At 33.6% G+C, this 22,526-nt stretch overlaps 1 protein-coding gene across 1 annotated transcript; it reads left to right on the top strand.

The window, feature by feature from the left end:
- Window positions 1-7,918: 7,918 nt before the first annotated feature.
- On the top strand, window positions 7,919-22,403 carry LOC125371312. The gene is made up of 2 exons (XM_048379985.1): window positions 7,919-8,047; window positions 21,417-22,403. Exons 1-2 carry the CDS (start codon window positions 7,919-7,921, stop codon window positions 21,537-21,539), a joined length of 252 nt encoding a protein of 83 aa, XP_048235942.1. The 3' UTR covers window positions 21,540-22,403.
- The last annotated feature ends 123 nt before the right edge of the window (window positions 22,404-22,526 follow it).

Raw genomic sequence — 22,526 nt, 5'->3', positions numbered from 1 at the left:
TCTTCTATGATGGTTGTAATGAATTGGAGTAGAATGGTATGACTTTATACCTAAACTATGAATATCATGGAAAGTTATGTGATTGGGTGGAAATTGTATTAAGTGTATGTGATATAGATTATATTGATTATTTATTTCTTTGAAATTTGGAGGCTCACTCCTCTCAAAATTTTTCTTTTCGGGTTTGTAAATAGTAGTGCATCCGTTGGTTGTATCACGAAGTCTAGCTTTTAGCGATTCTCAAGTTGGGCGGTTTGTGAAGTCTCCTCGATGCATTTTTGTATGCGGTTATGTGATATATATGGAAGTATGCCTTATAAGGCATAAGAAGATATTGTAATACTTGTTAAATGATGTTTAAGTATAATCATATGTTTATATGTTAATAACCTTATGTCACGGATTCTTAACAGCCTACATATTGACCTATCTACACGTAGTATATATTCTACGGCGCTTGTATGCTTCACGGCTAATGTTTATTGGTTAGCATGTGATGGGGGTATTACATTTTAGTGGTATCGGAGAGGGATTAGATTCATTGGGAGTAGATTCATGTTGCACATCATTAAGCATATGATATATGTTCTTTGAACTTAGGCGAATATTTACATTTCATATATATAGATGGAGAGACAAGGAGAACACATGGCCCGGATAAGTCATTAGAGTCTGTGCATGGTCATGAAAATGCATCTGAACATGATCAACATGATGAGCATGAGTTACATTCTGAAAATCTTGCCGCAATCGAGATGTACAAAATGTTATGGAGCAGTTTATGGATTTCCGATGCAAGCGGGCGAGCTCAACAACAAGCACGGCCTCGGACTCAACAACAAAAGGCTGTGATAGATAAGAATTATGAAAGAGTTAGGAAACAAGGTGCTAATGTTTTTCAAGGTACTCTGATCCTGCTGAGGCGAGGGAATGGTTACGAAATCTGAGGAAAGGGTGTTGGATAGATTTAATTGCACATCCGAGACAAAGGCTTCTATATACGATATCTTTAATAGAAAAGATGCACTTGATTGGTGGGAAGCAGTTGTAAGAAGCAAAGATCGACCAATCACTTTGACTTGGAATGATTTCTTGAGAGAATTTCTTTGAGAAGTATACTCCAGGAAATTTATAGAGGCGGAAAGAAGCTTGAATTTCTTGATTGAAGCAGAATGATATGTCGGGACGGCAAGAGTACGAAGTTCAATTTGTGAGATTATGTAAGTATGCACCCGGAAGAAATAGCCAGCGAAGAACCGAAAAGGAAGAAATTTGAGATGGGTTTGAGGCTTGACATTCGTGAGAAAATGGCGGTGAAACCTCATAATTACAATGCCTCGATTGAAGGCGCTTTGAGAGGCTGAAGAAATATCATTTGAAAGGAATACTATGGAAGCTAAAAGAAGAAGATCATTGGTGCTTATAGTAATCCTCCAAGACATATTAGTATTTCTTCGTTTAAGGCTCTAATTCACAGTGAGTAGTTATAAGTGGACGAGGTTTGGTGGTCGGTCTAGTAGATCCTCCACGATTACCTTATAGTAGAGGTGGATACAATTCATCCGGACTTGAGGAGGACAAGTTCCGGCCAGAGAGGTTTGCTCTGTTTGTCCTCGTGCAACAAGAGACATCTTGGAGAATGTTGGGGACCTAGACCGGTGGTATGTTTTACTTGTAGTAGGCCGGGACATTATTCTAGAGATTATCCTATGAGGAAGAAATAATCTTTGGAGAATCTTATCGGTGGGTCAAAGTAGTGTTGGTGAAAATATTCCGGTTAGTTCGGGAGAGGAAGAGGTGGCAGAGGAGGTTTAACTATTTCGGCAACACCATCGAGCAGTTGGTCAACCACAAACACAAGCTAGAGTATTTGCTACTACTAGAAATGAAGCATTTGTAGCACACGAAATTGTTATTCTTTGGTATACTTTCTATTCATGATTCCGATGCACATGTTCTTATTGATCCACGGATCCACATGTTCATTCATATCACATGATTTTGCATCGCATGTTCATGCTAATATAGAGGCATTAGGTTATGATATATATGTATCTATGCTGCGGGGTATTATCACGATAAATACGATAGTGAGATCATGTCACGTAGTAGTAGATAGTGTCAAACTACATGCGGATTTGGTTGTTATTAATCTTAGAGAGTTTGATGTTATTTTGGGGATGGATTGGTTGTTAAGAAATCATGCTATTGTTGATTGTAAAGCGAAGGGAAGTGGCTATGGAAATACAAGGAGAAATGAAAATAGTAATGGTGGGTGAAAGGAAGACAATTCCTAATTGTTTGATTTCAGTAGGTATTGCGATGTCGATTAATTAAAAATGGATGTGAAGCATATCTAATTAGTTTTATAGATACTACTAAGGTCAGTCCAGGGGTATTAGACATTCCAGAGTGGTCGAGAGAATTTCCTAACATATTCTTAGATGATTTGCACGGTTTGCCACCAAATCGAGAGGTTGATTTTGAGATTGACATCATCCACAATCGCACCTATTTCCATTGCACCATACATGAATGGCTCCATTAGAATTGAAAGAATTAAAGAAGCAATTAGAAGAGTTACTTGATAAAGGTTTCATCGGGCCAAGTACTTCACCTTGGGAGCACCGATTCATTTGTGAAGAAAAGGATGGTAGTATCACGATTATGTATTGATTATAGGCAATTGAATGGGATTCGGTGAAGAATAAATATCCATTGCGAGAATTGATGATTTGCTTGATCGGTTAAAAGGTGCAAGCTGTGTTCTCTAAAATTGATTTAAGATCGGGTTATTGGCAACTCCGGGTTGAAGAGAAATCTATTGCCGAGACAGCATTGAGAACAAGGTATGGGCACTATGAATTTATTGTGATGCCATTTGGTTTAACAAATGCTCCTACTTTGCTTTATGTCAGCGATGAACAAGACTTTCCGAGCCATATTTAGATCACTTTGTTATTGTGTTCATTGATGATATTACGATTTACTCTAGAAGCCCGGAAGAGCATGAACAACACTTGAGAATTATTTCTGATTTTGAGGGAAAAGCAGTTGTATGCAAAATTCAACAAATCACGAGTTTTGGATGGAGGAAATTGCATTCTTAGGGTATATTATTTCTTAACATGGAGTGCAACCCGGATTCATCAAAGATTAAAGCAATTATTAGATGGGAGCCGCTAGAAATGTTTACGAAGTTGAAGTTTTCTTGGGTTAGGCTATTATAGAAGATTTGTAAAAGATTTTTCGATTATTGCTAAGCCTCTAACGACTTTGTTAAAGAAGAATGTGTCATTCCGATTGGACGGAGTTATGTGATCAAAATTTTCAAGAGTTGAAAAAGGCTTACTACTACCACCGATACTCGCATTGCCATGTGAGAAATGGAGGTTATGTTGTATATCTTTGATGCTTCTAGGCAAGGACTTGGATGTGTCTTAATGCGGCATGGGAAGGTTATAGCTTATGCTTCAGAGACAATTCTGACCTCATGAGCTGAATTATCCTACACATGATCTTGAATTAGCGGTATTGTACATGCATTGAAGATATGGCGACATTATTTATCACGGGGAGACATTTCGGATATTCTTGATCATAAGAGTTTGAAATATATCCCTACGGAAAGAGTTGAATATGAGACAAGCGAAGATGGATTGAGCTTTTGAAGGATTATGATTGCACTATTGATTATCATCACGGAAAGCAAATGTTATTCTTTGATGCTTTAAGTAGGAAGTCGGTGGAAAATTTCTCAAGTATGATTTGTTACAATGTAGAATATTTAGTTGTACTTAGAGCTATGGATGTGAAGTTTTATGTTTATGATGATGATCACATTAGCCACATTACAAGTAAAGCCTTTGATTGGAGATAAAATTAAAGACCGCAGTGTAGAAGATTCTTATTTGCAAAGGGATGAAGGGTAGAGTACAAGAAGGAAAGAATACACAATTTGTGTTGAAGATGATGGTGTGTTATTGAATAGAAATTCGTGTATGTGTACACGATGTAGGGGATTTGAGAAGGAAATCATGCATGAAGCGCACTATGCACCTTATGCAATGCATCCTGGAAGTACCAAAATGTACAAAAATTTGAAGCCTTATTATTGGTGGCCGAAATGATGAAGAAGGATGTGGCGGGAATTTGTGAGTAAGTATTTGACATGTCAGTAAGTGAAAGGAGAGCACGGGCACTGCGGTAAACTTCATTCTTTATCTATACACTGTGTGGAAGTGGGATAAGATTACTATGGATTTTGTTTTGGGATTGCAGCGTACATTTAACAAGCATGATGCTATTTGGGTAATTGTTGGTCGACTTACTAAATGTGCTCATTTCTTACACATGAAGCAAAGCGGATTCACTTGATAAACTTGTTGAATTGTATATTTCTGAGATTGTTAGATTGCATGGTGTGCCAATATCTATTGTATCGGATAGGGATCCCGGATTTACTTCTCATTTAAGGAGAGTTTGCGGAAAGCATATGGTACTAAGCTTCATTTCAGTCTGACTTTTCATCCCTCGAATAGATGGGCAATCGGAAAGAACTATTCGGACATTAGAAGATATGATGAGGGCTTGCACACTTGAGTTCAAGGGTAAGCTGGGATGATTACATACCACGGATGGAATTTGCGTATAACAACAGTTTTCATTCTAGTATCGGTATGGCTCCTTATGAAGCTTTGTATGGGAGGAAATGTAGAAGTCCGATTATCTTTGGAATGTTGAAGGTTTAAGAGCGACTTGAAGGTCCGAATTGGTACAAGAAGCGATTGGATAAAATAGAGATAGTTAAAAGAATTTGAAAGTAGCACAGATGATAGAAAGAGTTATGCTGATTTGCATCGAAGGGAAATGGAATATATTATGGGTGATAAAGTTTTCTTGCGGGTATCACCATGGAAAGGAATATTAAGGTTTGGTAAACAAGGGAAATTGAGTCCAAGGGTATGTAGGACCTTATGAAATTATTGAAATAGTTGGACCATTGGCTTATAGGTTAGCATTACCTCTGAGTTGTCTTTTATTCATGATATTTTTCACGTTTCTATGTTAAGGCGATATAGATCGGATCCTAGTCATATCATTCCGAGGCCGGAGATAGAAATCACGGAAAAGTTAACATATGTGGAAGAGCTGAGTAGAAATTCTTGGTCGAAGGGTTAAGAAATTGAGAAGAAAGACATTCCTATGGTCAAAATTAAGTGGAGTCATCATTCACCAAGAGAAGCAACTTGGGAAGTGGAAGAGCATATGAGATGAAGTATCTGCATCTATTCTATTGCAATGTTGGTGAGTTGTTAAAATTCGGGGACGAAATTTCTTAAGGAAGGAGAGTTATAGCCTTTGCATTTTCTCATCATCCATGTTATGTGCATTTACATTTAATCATTGGGCATATGATGGTATATCAATAATATTTTTATTTTATGAGAACAGATATATATTAATTATAAGTAGAGAATAAGAAGCATGATATTAGATTATTAATTTAGATAAGTTGATTAAGTACTTGGGTTATGTGTATTAAGCCTTAAGACTTAATTGAACCAATAGTTGAAGGTTGGGTAAATAGATTGGACTTAAAAGATACAATTAAAAGTTAGTACCTATATATGGTTAGTAAGAATTAATTTAGGGTGATAAAAATAGTTTAGTAGGTGGTGGCATTAAAAGAGGAATATTGGAAATTGGAACCATGAACAAGCTCATTTTACCTCTTCATTTCTCTAAAATTCGTACATGGCCAAAAACACAAAATTTGGAATAAGAGAGAGGAGTGGAATACCTAGAAAAACTTAAGATTAAGATAGGATTTTGCCAACTATTGAAGGAGCCAAGCTAAAGCTAAAGGATTTAAGCATATTAGCAACCCAAAAGCTAAAATTGGTAAGTTGTTACTTGAGTGTTATTAATTTGTCATTAGGGTTCTTGATTACAAATTGGAAAAACTTCATTTGATGCTCTCATTGATTAATTAAAGGTCTGATTATTATGAATTAGTAGAGTATTGAATGATTGCATAAAGATTAAGCTTGATTTAAGTTTAAGTATGTTAAGATAGAAAACTGTCAAAATTCCAGCAACCTTGATGTTCTGTATTTTAGGCATAACATGGGTTATATAAGTCCAAATTAAGCTTAATTGGTATCTATGGAAATTTTAAAGAGTCCTCTATAACTTTGTAGTTTTGTGATTTTGCTATTTTTGCCGTTTTGGTTGCTTAAATTGAGCAAACAGATTGCTGCTCGGGTTCAACTAGCTGTATGACCCTTACTCGATGAATTTGAAAATAATTAAATCTATAGAAGTCGGAATTGAGTAATTCTTCTTGGAGATGAAACTAGATGCATAAATGGATATGTGTATTTAATATGAGTTGTATTAAGCCAATGTTGCCCAGCAATAAATATACCTTGGTACTAAATTCTGTCTAGAAAACAGAATTGTTGGAGATTAGTTTTATGCAATTTATTGATGTTAATTTGAGTTAAATTGGTATTTAACTAGATGGGAAAATATTTATAGGATATTAAAACAGTAATTGGGGAGTCTTAGAGGAAGAGTTAGACCTATGAATTAGAGAGGGGATGATATTGTAATGCATTAGAACTCGCATTTATATGAATATTTGTAATATGCATAAAATGTGAATTGATGAATGTGTTGTGGTACTCAAAGGCACGGAAAGGAAGTTGTGGAGAAAGGATGTTCTTATATGCTAAAGGAATAAGTATATTTTGAGTAAGTAAATAGTTAATATTTGCTATGTTCATATATTTAATCAAATTTTCCATGAAATGGTTGTGTTTGCTTAATATTGTTTATGTTTGAATGGTGGGATGGAAATGATTGGTGTTGAGTGGAACAATTGTTATTGCTGAAATATGATATAAGTGAAATGATTGAATTGTGATGTTAAGTGCATATGTGCATGTGAATGGTGGATTCCCACTGTGAAAAAGAATATATATATATAAAGCCTTGGGAGGCTAAAGCCTAGAGAGGCTATAATAGTGTATAATGTGAGATGAGGCGGGCGGCTTACGTGTGTGATATGTGAGGATGAGGCGGGCAGCACATTAAAGGGGATCCACAAGCCGTGAGAACTAACCATAATTGTTGAATTGTATTTCTTCTATGATGGTTGTAATGAATTGAGTAGAATGGTATGACTTTATACCTAAACTATGAATATCATGGAAAGTTATGTGATTGGGTGGAAATTGTATTAAGTGTATGTGATATAGATTATGTTGATTATTTATTTCTTGAGGCTGGAGGCTCACCTCCTCTCAAAATTTTTCTTTTCAGGTTTGTAAATAGTAGTGCATCCGTTGGTTGTATGCGAGAATCTAGCTTTTAGCGATTACATCAAGTTGGGCCGGTTTGTGAAGTCTCCTCCGATGCATTTTTGTATGCAGTTATGTGATATATATGGAAGTATGCCTTATAAGGCATAAGAAAATGTTTGTAATACTTGTTAAATGATGTTTAAGTATAATTATATGTTTATATGTTAATAACCTTGTGTCTGGATTCTTAACAACCTACATATTGACCTATCTACCTGTAGTATATATTCTACGACGCTTGTATGCTTCCTGGCTAATGTTTATTGGTTAGCATGTGATGGGGGTGTTACATAAATAGTTTATGGAATCTCAAACTGAATTTTGGATAGTTCCTACCAAAAAGGTTGGCGTTGAGTTTCAGAGTTGGAAGAACTAAGCGGGTTGATGTGCAGACAAATTTTTCTTTTACAACATGTATAAAAATTAAAGAAATATGCACTAAATTCAGTATTGTAAGTCTATGATAGCTTGCTCTGACTACTTTTGAGAATAATAGTTTTTTTTTTCAGTGTTGTGTCCATGTTAACCAACTTAATGCTTATTTTTTCATGATTGGTGCAAGGTGCCCTATTGTACTACCACGAGAAAGTGAGTCTATGCTATTAGGTTGGTGCTGCTGCAAAAAAAAATATGCCACTTTCAGTGAGGCCATGAAGGCCCTGAATGCTGCCGATCAGGTATGCATGAGCTCTTGCTTCTGAATTTTCAGTTCAATTCATACATTTCATAACATATAACTAGGTATAAAACAATAAGTGATTAGAGGAGAGGTTTTTAGTGAGTCAAAACATAATGCAGCTTTTTTTTTGTGCATTTCTGTTTTTGCTGGAATTTCTATTAGTCATTGTTTTCTCTTGGTTCATCCCATTACTGCCACCAAAAATTAGTATGGATATTAATAAACAGACCAAAGGAATTTGAAGGAAGTATTACTTCAATATTATTGACCTGCAAAGCACTCATGCTACGAAATTTTATAGATCAGTTGTGAATAAATAAATTTAAAGGCCCTTACTTAAGATTGGGGCTTGACGTTGATGGTAGAATTCGGCAACACATGGCAGACTTTACCTCATTGCTCCTTCAAAGTTTTGGTGTTTCTGTGTAATATAGAGAAGAAGTTGTAGAAATTGCCTAAATAAATTTTCACTTACTTGTTTCTTATGCCATACTTTAGCACTGCCCGGGTCTACTCATTTGGTTGAAGTTTTGATTACATTAATAAACCACCTCATAGCCTTAAACTACATTAATTTCTTTTTTCTACTCAGCACTGTCTTTACTAGTCAATATGTTTTGAATTAGTAACAACTTGTTATTTTGTTGTCAAAGGTACATGGATTGGCTCCCATTAATTTCAAAAACAATAGAGAGTTGTATGTTACTATATAAAAATATTTGTAAACTGAGAGGACTGTGGGGGGTGGTATATGCAGCTTGCTTCACTTGATTAAACATTAAACCAATATTCTAAAATGTAAGTAGCTGCTAACCTGGGATTAATACTTATGCAAACTATTATACTCTATCATCATATATTTTTTTATTAATATCCATTTGATTCAGTTTAATTAACATGACCCTTTCCAGGTCAATCATCCATCAAAAGACCGAAGGTGAAGCGGTATGATGATGCCAATCACGAGTATTCTACGAGCTTTATGAAGGCAACTATCTCAGCGTGCATTAATAATTAAGGCTTTAGAATAGGTCCTGCTGCTAATCAAGACTTGTGGAAACTTATGCGGGATCATAGGAGTTTGATAAAATCTCAAAAGAAATCTTTGTAAAGTTGATTGGCATTTTCACTAGGTACATAGCCCAAAGATTTTACAATAGTTCAGAGCTCTGAAAATAAATGATGCCTCTGATTTTTGATTTTCTTGTCAACTTGTTATTGATTCCACCGTAGGAATGGCTTCACACTTAAAGCCCCATGCTCTTTGAGCGCGACGGATGGAGCTTAGTTTGGGAGCGTCTTACTGTGAGTAGTATATTATACATATATGTATGTATATGCATTTTCTCCTCTCCCCTTTGTAATAAGCATGCATTTAAATATGAATGACATTGATAAAACTTAGTGATTAATATGATATGCGCACATGCATTATGTGAAAGAGTAGATTTTAACAGCATAACGGGATTGAGTTAGAACCTCCTAGACGATGGGGTAATCATCAGACATAGGGGCATCCTTGATAAGTAATATTAGTCTACAAGTACTTTGTTATTGTTATTTTGATTAGTGTTGCTTGTTGTTTATTGATATTGATGTGATTGTCTATGTTTGATCTTTTTTTATTAGACTGATTTGACAGTGAAAGTGGGGACCCTCTCAGTTTACTGGAAGATTATATTCTTAATGGATCTAGAGAGCTTGAAAGCCAGATATTTAGAGAATTATGATCCACGAGACTTCGAATGAAGATATAAATTTCCAAAAGTATTATAAGCATTTTAAAGAAGATTGAAACTATTTTCGAAATGGTTTTATCATTTTCGCAAAGTTTTAAACTTGAGCATTGTGTCCGATGGTCTTTCAGTACACTTCACATGCATCGAGACGCACGTGTTCACTCATGCATGACATATGTTTCATGTCAAATACGTCGAGTAGCATATCGGTCAGTCGGTCTCGGACATAATGCTGCAAGTTTTAAACAAAGTGAAAATGAAAAGTATGTATAATATACTTAAGCATGATGGATGGAGCTTAGTTTTGGAGCGTCATCACCATTGTACATTATACATATATGTATATATATGCATTTTCTCCTCTCACCTTTGCAATAAGCATGCGTTTAAATCACGAGTGAGATTGATGAGACTTAGTGATTAAGATGATATGCAGCATACATTATGTGAAAAAGTAGATTTTAAACTGCGAAATGGGATTGAGTTAGAACCTCCTGAGCGATGGGGTAATCATCGGATATAGGTGCATGTTTAGCAAGTAATATTAGCCTACAAGTGCTTTGTTATTGTTATTTTGATTAGTGTTGCTTGATGTTTATTGATGTTGATGTGATTGTGTGTGTTCGTATATTTAATATTGTGTTAATCAGTCTTATAAAAAATATGCATATTGGTCGGTCGATCTTAGACATAATGCTGCCAGTTTTAAACCAAGTGAAAATGAAAAGTATACTAAAATATATTTTACTGAGAATTATTAAAGTATATTGAAGGGTTCGAACAAGACTCGATGTATCAAAGTTCTATATATAGATGACGTTCGACACTCGATTCGTCATAGTAAATTGTATGGTGATTGCGAGTGCATAATAATATGATTGCTTATTGGTGAATTGTTTGTGATTGGTCAGGAAGGCATTAAATAATAATTATTGTGTCACGGTTGCGTGGATGCTTAAAGAGGTTTTAAATAACATAGTGTTAGGGATATTGATGGGTCTAGGGTGTACTTATAAGAGAAATTTATAATAATTTAAATTTTATTATTTAATAATTTCGTGGGGTTTTGATTATTTTGTTGATAGTTATTTTAAATGATTGTTTTATGAGAAAATTATTAAATAACTCGAGTTTAATTGAAGTAGGCTATTGATAAAATCAAGGCTAATCCTTCACCACCAAGCAAGCCACGAAGGGATCCATTGAAGTATGAGGGTCCAATCACACGAGCTAGAAGCAAGAGATTCAAGGCTGCCTTGTGTTCGCAAGGTTAGCGAGTTAGACTTAGAAGATCAAGATTCAACTTTGATTAATTGTATTTCATTCATGGATTAAAGCCCAACGTGAAGACATGAATATCAGATCTTATTTATGTTGTTTTCAAGCCCAAACATAAAGCCCAAGTCCAAGGTTGAATATTCAAAGTCAAAATCCAAAACAAAATAGGAGTCTTCTTTTAACAAGTCCAAGTCAAAATAGGAGTTTGCTACTCTTTTACTTCAAGTTTTATTTATTTAGGAGTCTTGGCCGCATATCCTAGTCATTCTAGGATTAGGATTAGGATTATTTAAACTCTATAAATAGAGCTATGTAATTCTGCAAAAGCATACATATATCTTTAATTGAATAGAAAACCTTGCTTTTGCTTAAAGAGTTTCTTTAAGTGTTCTTGAGATTAAAGCTTATTGTTTAGGTTTTGATTTCACTTCTACCTTAATTTAATTCTATTAAATTGTTAGTTTCTAGGATTAATTAAGTTCATCTCATTATAGCTATTGATCTTATTTCTTTATAAATAAGGGTGATAGTTCCGCAAATAACTTTTGGCAAACCTTATAAGTATTGATCTTGGCGTGTAATCTTCTCTTCCATAGAAGGTTTACATCAGCTTTATTTTAATATTTTAGAATTTTAGATAAGTTAAGTCTTTAAATTTAATTTCTTTTGTACTTAAGAACTAGGTTGATATTTTTTTATAATAATAAAATTTGTCTTTCCCTCTGGTCTCACTCCTACAGTTGCAAAGGCAAGAAATTTTGTATTGAAGAATTCACATAGATTTCAAGTGGGCGCCCGTTGAGGTCCATTGACCAAACATATTTGATTAGACGCTAAACTTTTGGCACATAACCTTTATTTGGGCTGTGGAGGGTGGATTTATTTATTATCAACAATAAACCTATGGTATTTGCCTGTATGTTTAGGAACTAGGTCTTGAAGCTAGAACTCCTGTAGGGACTTCACTGATTGATGCTCATCTTTGGTGGCGTGGGGATCATGGAGAGTATTCCCTCTTCCCGATATAGATTCCGATGTTAAAGGTATTATGTCATTTGGAATGAAAGATAGATCATTACCTTTATTATCTGTTAAGTCGCATGACGGAAAAAGATACTTCCTCACTTTCTTATAAACTTTTTCTTTCCAGGAGCATGATAAGGAAGCAATATGTCATCATATGGCTTTAGTCTGTGGTACTTCTACTTGTCATATGGTTGTATCATAGAGCAAGCTGTTCATTCCTGGGGTTTGGGGACCTTTTTGGTCAGGTAACATCTACAATTTCTAATATTAATATCTGTCTCTCTGAAAATTATTACAGTCTTTGGCAGGCTATCATTTTAGAGTATTATGAACGTTACAATGAAATGATTTTTAAGACAATGGATGTGCAGACATGCAAACATATTATCATACTTTAATCAAAAGTCAGCGTTTATTTGTCCACAGCAATATGTTGCTGAACTTAACCTCAAGGCCTCTTTTCTTTAATTTCGGATGATCCCCACAGTCGGCGCAGAGGGTGGGTAGAGTGCTACGGTGCATTATTAGATTACATCATAGAAAATCATGTTGCTTCTCCCGCCTTGCAAACCGTCGCTTCTTAGAGTAGGATATCAATTTCCGGCATATTCATTTTAACTAAATTATATTTAATGCTTTTTTACATAGTATTGAGGCTTAATTGATCCCCATAGTTGTTAAAGGTGCACGAGGCACAAGCCCTAACGCCTCAAACACTAAAAGGTGGGAGATGTAGGCCTGAAGCTTTTTAGTTTAAAGTTGTCTTTTCCCTTTTCTTTAAACTGTTTCCATATTTATACAATCTCCAACATTAATCTCAATATGCAAGTGAACTTATGAAGATCACGCATACCAAATTAAAAAAACCAACTATAAGAAAGAAAGAAACCCATGTTGCTTTTAGATCGGGCGGATAAAAGGTTCTTTGCTAGAATTATTCTACATCACGATACCCGGTTTCTCCTCTATCTCTCTGTCATCATCTTTCTTCTATGTTTTCTTTTTTAGTCGACCTTCTCTATTCTTCTCACTCCAATTTTACCTTTATTTTTTTTTAAACCCAAATAGTTCCTCCTTCTTTTCTTGCTTTTCATTTGTTATACTCTTTCACTAGCTCAATCCATAAAACGATGTCCTTGACCTTTTGATTCTGTCTCTGCTGTCCCTCAATTCTCTGTCCTCTTTGGCTCTCACAACCTCTTTTCTTTTTTTCTTTCCTCTTCTCTCTACTTTTTTGGAAACCTCACATCCTACATTTACAAGCAGCAAAATAACTTTTCCTTTTCATGTTGATTTTTAGTTATGCCATGTTAAATTATTGATGCTACCATTATCTTTGTGCCAAGTTAAATTGTTAATTGTGCCATGTGTCTTAGCATTAAGTTTTTATTTACTCGGTTTTTGTCAAACATTTGTTATGAATAAGAGATTGTTGATTGTATTAATATGTACATGTGTGTGTAAATTTTAATTTCTTTCAAAAGTTTAATTCTTTATTTTCTTCACTGTTTCACTTCACGTCTCTCAAGCACACCCCTGAGTGATAGTGTGCATTTTATGCATACTAATTATCATATTTTCTTGGATATTATTGAAGTATTTATGCTTAATTATGGATTTTAAATGTGATTATTGATTTTCATGTTAGAAGGAAAACTTTGATGCAACATGAAGCTGAAAGGATGATATTTGATGAGTTTTCATAGAGATTGATGCTTTGGAGAATTTTGGATAAAATGGAGAAAAGATGGCGAAGATCACTTGATTAGGCGTGCCACGGCATATTCAGGAAATCCGAATTTGTGAAAAAAGCTTAAAGTGATACTATTTGCCATGTGACTTTTTAATTTATTTTTGAAAATGTTTATTTACTAAAAACCCTCACAACTTAAGGCTATTTTAGGAATTCTTAGGGACCAAGTTTTCCTATATAAAAAAAAAAGATAAAAAGAGACAGAGAGTTTTTTTTAGGTTTTGGAGAAAAGGGGGCTGCAAACTAGTTTTCTTCCTATCATCCATTGTTTTCCTTCTTTGCTTTATTTTCTCTACAACAATTATATGTGGCTGAATTCTTTTCTTTCCAACTCAAGGTTAATTAAGGTTTGAATTCATATGGGTTGTGAGATTTAATTGTTCTTCATTATTTTCTCAAATCTATTAATATTCATGTATCTTCTATGTCTATTAGGAATTTTATTTTTGTTGATTGTGTAAAAAGGCCTATTACTCCATTATCAAGATAGTCTATGCCAAATTAGAATATTAAATCCGTAATTATTTAATTATTCTAATGATTAGTGGTAGAATAACATACCCATATTATGTGGATACATGATCTAGTCTAAATGAATTCATCTTATGTATTTGTTGGCTAGGGTTGGATTTCTCTAAATTGCATTGCTATTGGTAAATTAAATCTTGAAAGCTTTTCTAGGGTTGTTTATTCAATAAGAGAATTAATCAAATGGCTTCCATTGATTAACGAAAAATTAAGGAGAAATTAGGTTGTTAGAGCTTCTCAACAATTATAACCAATTTATTAATGGATTTGGAAATTATATTTGCATCAATGATCAATTCAATGAATTAAAACTGAGATTATACCTTAAGTTGGAGTTTTTTCATATTGATTTATCTTCTCAAATTTTATTATTACTTCTAATTGATTTCTAGTTTAATTTGTTTTGATTCCAAATTTAAAACCCCCCTAATTTTATTTGAATTTTGTTAAAGAAATAAATATTACCAATCTCTATGGATTCGACCCTACTTGTCATTATTTACAAGTTGTTTTTATTTGAAGAGTAGAAACTTATTTTTGTTGGATTCGACATCCACCACTGAGCCCCCACCTTTAATAACTATGGTTGATCCTGTATCACTTTTCCTTGTCTTCCAGACATATCGTTGTTTGAACTACTGAACAATAAATTGAGGACTATAATGGATGACATAAAGGCTCCATTCCTTGCTACTTTAACACAAGATGTACATGTCCGTCCCAACTTCCATGGAAACAAGTATATGATTAGTGATGAAAGGCCTTTTCAGGTTATAGTGCCTAAGTTTTGTTATAGATCTTTGAACTGTTAACTTCTTCATGCTACAAGTCTCCTGCTGCAGATCCAAAAGCAAAAGGAATTATTTGTGGCATGATCCTTGACATAAGTGATAGACAATTGGATGTTCTATACCTTGCTGTCGTGCAGGGTATTGCATATGGTACACGTCATATTGTGGAGCATTCACACAGTAAAAAAGCATCCCTTTTAAATAAATAAAATTTGTGATGATTGAAATGTAAAAGTTAGTAAATTGTATCTTTTGCATGTTTTGTTTGTATGAAGACAATGTGTGATTTTAACATTATTTCTTCTTTGTCTCTCTAATTAAAGTTTTGATATTGAACTTGCACATGTTTAAATTTCTGAAATGATATTAGTATGGTATCAATTATAAATGGCAACTGCTTGAATTTAATATTTATCACAATACAAAAAAACAGAAACCATATATTTTCTTGCCAACGCATGAGACTTGTGCATTTTTATGCTAATGGGTTTGCTAGGATGAGATTTTACTGGAATTTGGATGTTGGATGGAAATTGTACATAATGTAACTAAATATGTTGATATAATAATTATATTAAGCAATAGTTAGATCTCTTTGTTTTTAATAGTTGTTGCTTAAAACAATGACTAATTTGATTCTTCATATCAATACTTTCATGATTCTACTTGTATTATATCTTGAACTTTCATATGAAATGCTCTCCGACACAAACTAGGAGGGAGTAGCTTAATTTTCACGGGTTGTAAGGCTACTGCCCCTCGTAATTTTTCCATGTATGCTAGTAAGATTCAAACATGCAACTTGCATGAATGCTTTTTTGCCAATTGTTCTTTTCTTCTATATCATTGGTTGCTTCTCGGTTATCTATATGTCCTTTGGGAGATGTAGTCATATTATAGAAGCAAAAAAATTACCAGTAAATTAATCTTCTTGTCAAAATTTACAGTGCAGATCATATTACACATTTAACAAAATATACATACATCCAGCACAACAAATATTTAGCTTTTTATTGTGCTTTAATTTACAGAAAGCTATGTTTTTTAGGTGATTAATAGAGGTTTCTACTGTTATCTTGGTCATTAATTGATAGAAAAATAACATGTTTTATGTTTATCATTTTTATCATATTGTTTATGTTAGGGTGTTCTGTAATAACTTTGACATTCTACAACAAGTAAGCATGAGTGATTCTTTACTCAGAGGATTGAACCTTTGGGCTTTCATTCTCTTTATTCTACTTAGAAATTACTTTCCTTCTTGATGGATTACTAGAGGGTTCAAAAGTCCAATATTCAGAGAATCATGGTCCATTAGAGTTTGAAATGAACCTATATATAAAGATGTTTCTATATAGCTTCCAAAATATTATGAGCATTGAAAAAATGATTGAAACTGTTTTCAAATAGCATTGTCATTTTTCTAAGTTTTGAACTTGAGCCTTGTGTCCGACGATCTTTCAGTAGTCTGCATATGTATTGAGTCGCACGTGTTCATTCATACATCATAAAATTCACATGTCAAATACATCGAGTAACATATTGGTTGTCGGTCTCAGACACAATGATGCGAGTTTAAAATAAAGAGAAAATGAAAAATTATACTAAAATTTACAGCAATTTAAATTTTATTGTTTAGTAATTTCATAGTGTTAGGGTTATTTTGGTGAGAGTTGTTATTTTAAATGATTATTTACGAGAAAATTATTAAATGATTGGAATTTAATTGTAGTAGTTTACACTTTTACTTTTGAATTTTAAATAAATTATGTGTATATTGTTAATTAATTTTGGATTTAAGGATTAAAGTGATTTTTCATGAGATAACAAAATTTGGAGGAGGAAAATATTATATGAGTTAATACTTTTTCTGTTAATAATAAACGGTTATAGCTTGATAGTGGGATGGTACTTGAGGTGGCAAAATATATAGACGGCACTTATTTTTTAAGTATATCAAGAATTTATTTTATTAGATAATTATTTAGAAAAAAGTTTAGTTTTCATTTAATAGGAGGATTAAAGTGAAAATATGGCGTGGATTGTGGATATTGTAGAGACGCATGTCCTCTTGCATGAGTAAGTTAGAACATACCAATTTAGTTTTAGTTAATATCTCTTTATGTTTTTAAATTTAATATCTCAAGTAACTATTTATGTCCTAATTTTCTTTTCTCGCTATATATTCTCTACATTTTTTGCTGTTCACCGTCCTCTTCCTCTGATTATCACTCTGTATGTCAATGGTAAAGGCTTTTTTGATTAAATCCAACTCCATAGCTCTCCTAGCTATTCTTTAAATCCAATTTTTACTGTTCACCATCCTTTAGGCATGTGATATTATGATTGGATTGGAAATTGATGCTTGTACGATTTGATCCATACTTGAAGATTGAAGCTTGAAGTACATAAGGATTAGGTTGGCACAAGCGAAGTCGAAGGCTGTTTAGAGTTTAAATTGGAGAACTGATGATGAGTTTGAAGCTATCAACTCCAAGAGTTACATTGTTTGAGAATGATTCTTGGGCTAATTATAACTTCTTAATTTTCTTATTTTGTTACTATCTCCATGATTAGGTTAGTAACTATTCTTTAATTTTATTTAGTTGCATGAAGTGAATAAGGGTTTGGGTTACTTTAAATGATGATTATTGACTGTACCATGTTTGATTTTGTGTTTATGGCTTAATTTTTGTATTGTGGCATGAGATGTTAGATTGGTGTTATGCCAAATTATGTAAATTTTAGGTTGCTCCTTCGAAGTGTGAATTTGATTGGAATTTCGGATTTCAGTCCCGTGTGTGACAGTCCACTTGTTTGAGCATTATCTAGAGTTCCACAACTCCAAATGAGGCGAAATCTGAACCTATAGAAACTTTGATCCATCCTCTAAAACTATTTATTTTGTGGAAGGCCTAATTCTGCTGTTTTGGAAGTAAAATCGAGTATTAGATTTTTATGGTCAATCTAACTACGACTATGATTCACAATGTTTTATTTAGTCCTCTTTGTTCACCTTTCCAAATGGCAGAAGACCAATTAGAAATGAAACTAGACTTAATTTCCTTGTGATATGGAAAAGATGGTACTAGTAATGCTTCCTAGAATTTTTTGAGACAATTTTGAGTAGAGCCTCGGAAATCTATCATAGATGACAGTTTGTTGATTATGTATGTGATATATTTGCTGATTAATTGCTTGAGAAAATCTATTTTTTTGATGCCTATGATTAGTATGTGATATATTTGTTGATACATTGCTGGTGGGAGCTTTGGTTTTGTAATTAAAGGTTGATTTTAATATTTGTTTGCTTAAGCCCTGAATTTTGTTTTAAGTTTTTTCTTGACAGTCAAATTTGAAAATTAATATGCCAAATTCTACGACACATGAATGGTTGATTTTTGGGTATGTTGTTTCCTGTCTTTGTAGTTTATGGGTATAAAATGGCACTTTGATCCAACGGTCGGATCTTGACCTATGGCCATTTTTCTAGGGACTACACGGAGAGAATTTTCTAAACTAGAATTAGGGATCTTCCTTGTTTCTTTGGATTGCTGTCTAGTTTGGAAAATTGCAATTACCCCTTTTAATTCAATGAATATCTGACATGCTTCTATACAAGAATTTATGGGATTTAAGCCCTTAGTTTAAGTTAAAAGTGGTGCCCGATGCAGTCTGATATAATATGATTAGATCTTTTATTATTGCACTAGTTTTGATATCAATTTCATGATACTTTATTTAAAACTTGCCATCAACATAAGGAAAGTGTTTTTTAGAACTTATGTTAAAGACTGATTTACAAGTTGTGTCACTTATAGATTCTTATGTTGAATGAGCATAGCAATAGAGTACACCCTCTCCTCCATGATTTATCTGATTATAACACTTTCTTCTTTTATGATGCACATTGATAAAGTTTATTTATTATACAATTTGAAACATAGTTCTGTATCTATAAAAACAGAAGCAAAGCACGCCGGCACTTATGGATTCAGGGGCACAAGAAGAGGAACGCCATTTGCAGCTCAAACCGCAGTAGGAAATGCTATTCGAACAGTAGTGGATCAAGGTATGCAACGGGCAGAAGTCATGATAAAAGGTCCTGGGCGACACACGTGCTGACATCAAACATGATGAAGTGTAGCTTTCCCTGGTCATTCTTTGGGTTCTGGTTTGACTCTTGCAGCTGCAAAGGCAAGAAATTTTATACTGAAGAATTCACATTGATTTCAGATGGTGCTTCGTTGAGGTCCATTGACCAAGTCGCATTTGATTAAATGCTAAAATTTTGGCACATAACCTTTATCTAGGCTTTGCAAAATGGATATATTATTTTCAACCATAAACCTATGAGACATTTCTATATTATTTATTTTAAGTATTTGCCTATATGTTTAGGAACTAGGTCCTGAAGCTAGAACTCCTGTTGGGACTTCACTGCTTGATGCTTATGCTGGTGGTGTAGGGATCATGGAGAGTGTTCCTCTTCTTGATTATATAAATATATATACGTCTGTCTAAAATTTCAATTTCTTTCAGAAGTTTTATTCTTTTATTTTCTTCTCTTTTGCATGTCACGTCTCTCAAGCATACACCTAATTATGCACCTTTAATAACTATGTTTGATCATATATTACTTGTCTTCCATACATTTAATTGTTCGAACTATTGAACAATATTTTGAGGACTATAATGGATGACCTAAACGCTGCATTTGCTTCTTTAACACAAGATGTACATGTCCTTCCCGACTTTCATGGAAATAGGTAAACGATGTCCTTCCCGACTTTCATGGAAATAGGTAAACGATTAGTGAATATAAGGCCCTTTCAGGTTATAGTGCCCAATTTTTTTTATTAATCATTGAGCTTTTAAATTCTTTATGCTACAGATCTCTTGTGGCATATCCAAAGGTAAAGGGAATTATTTGTGGCATGACCCGTTACATTAGTGATAGACAATTGGCTCTTTCATACCTTGCTACCATGCGGGGTATTGCATACGATACACACCATATTGTGGAGCATTGCAATGCTCATGGTCACAAAGTAAGAAGCATTGCTTTTAATCTTCACGCATTTATTTTTCTGTAATGACATGTTTTATATTATGTTTAAATATATAACTGCATATCAAACTTTCAGTTGATTTGTATTATCATGAGATTTGTTTTATAATGTAGTTGTTTATATTTTCAGCTATGTGTTTCTTAGTTAGTGTAATGATGGCTATACTTCCATATGTAATTTGTTTTAACACTTTCTGTTCTTTCTTGTATATCTTCTTCCCTTGCAGGTGACATGCTGCTTGCATGTAGTGGCCTTTCAAGAAACTGTGTTTGTTCAAGAATATGCAGATATTATTGGTACTTATCTTCATAATCTCTTTATATTTTTCACATCTTAAAATTTTTCTCACTGATTTTAAAATTATAGTGCATTTTTTTGATTAATGGATAGCCTTCATAAAGTTTCATTGTTGCCACTGCAATTTCTTCTCATTATTTTTTTCCTAGTTTGATATAATGTATGGTGAAGTCTCAATGTTCACTATGCTACAAAATGCTACAAAATTGCTCCTGTCTCAATGTTCACTATGCTACAAAATGCTACAAAATTGCTCCTCAATTATGCTACAAAATTTTATAGATCAGCTGTGAATAAATAAATCTAAAGGCCCTTGCTTAAGATCGAGGCTTGAAGTTAATAGTAGAATCCGACAACCCATGGCAGACTTTACCTCATTGCTCCTTCAAAGTTTTGGTGTTTTATGTATTATAGAGAAGAAGTTGTAGAAATTGCCTAAATGAGTTTTCATTTGCATTTTGTTTCTTATGCCATATTTTAGCACTGGGTCTAATCATTTGGTTGAAGTTTGATTACATTAATAACCACCTCTGCATAGCCTTAAACTACATTAATTTATTTTTCGACGCAGTACTGCTTTTACTAGTCAATATGTTTTGAATAGTTATCTAGTATGTTTGATTAGTAACAACTTGCTATTTTATTGTCAACCGTACATGGATTGGCTTCCGTTAATTTCAAAATCAATAGGAGTTGTATGTTACTATATAAAATAAAATAGGGTGCAAGCGAGAGGACTCAGCTGCTAACCTGGGATATTCTAAAATGTAAGTAGCTGCTAACCTAGGATTAAGACTTGTGCAAACTGTTCTACTCTGTCGTCATGTATTTTTTTTTATTAATATCCACTTGAGTCAATGTAATTAACCTGACCCTTTTCCAGGTTATTCATCCATCAAAAGACCCAAAGTTGAAGCAGTATCATGATGCCAAATACCGAGTATTCCGGGAGCTTTATGAGCAGCAACTATCTCAACGTGCATTAATTGCTAAAGCTTTGGAATAGGTACTGCTGCTACTCAGGACTTGTGTAAACTTGTGCAGGATCATAAGAGTTTGATAAAATCTCAGAAAGAAATCTTTGTAAAGTTGATTGGCATTTTCACCAGATACATAACCCATTGATTGGCATTTATATCTCTTTTATTTTTAAATTTAATATCTCAAGTAAGCATTTTTATGGTAATTGTTTTTTTTTCTCTCTACATATTCTCTACAATTTTTACTATTCACCATCCTCTACCTCTAGTTATCTCTATGGATGTCTATGGTAAAGTCCTCTTTGATCAAATCCAACTCCATTTCTAAGATTAGTACCTTTATATCATCTCTAAATAATTCCATGATTAGGTTAGTAGCTAATCTTTAATTTTATTAAGTTTCATGATGAAGTGAGTAAGAGCTCTAGGTTACTTCAAATGATGATTATTGACTATGTTGGGATATTTTAATTTTTTTCTTTCAATTGCTTTATTTTTTTTATGATTGAATTGAATTGCTTGTGACAGTGTGATGAGAATTGTAGTATGTATTGCATGTGGGGATGGGTAATAGGACTAGAACTTAAGAATTTGTAAACTCTCATTTGTCTATTTTTTATTAGATAACCCAAAGTTCTCAAGCGCGCCGCATGAAGCTTAGTTATGGAGCATCATACTGTGAGTAATATATTGTTTATATATGTATATGCATTATCCGCTCTCCCCTTTGCATTAAGCATGCCTTTAAATGCGAAAGAGATTGATGACACTTAGTGATTAATATGATATGCATGCATGCATTATGTAAACAATAGATTTTAATTGTATAATGAGATTGAGTTAGAACCTCTTAGATGATGGGGCAATCATTGGACTATGGGCGCAGGCTTGACATGTAATACTAGTCTAGAAGTGCTTTGTTATTCTTATTCTGACTATTATTGTTGCTTGTTGTTTATTGAAGTTGATGTGGTTGGTTGTGTTTGTATCATTATGAGGTTAATTAGTCGTCA

This window comes from Ricinus communis, chromosome 10 (genome assembly GCF_019578655.1).
Source record: "Ricinus communis isolate WT05 ecotype wild-type chromosome 10, ASM1957865v1, whole genome shotgun sequence".
Classification (NCBI taxonomy): Eukaryota; Viridiplantae; Streptophyta; class Magnoliopsida; order Malpighiales; family Euphorbiaceae; genus Ricinus; species Ricinus communis.
The sequence above is the reverse complement of the archived record's forward strand: the minus strand, read 5'-3'. Positions and strand labels throughout refer to the sequence as shown.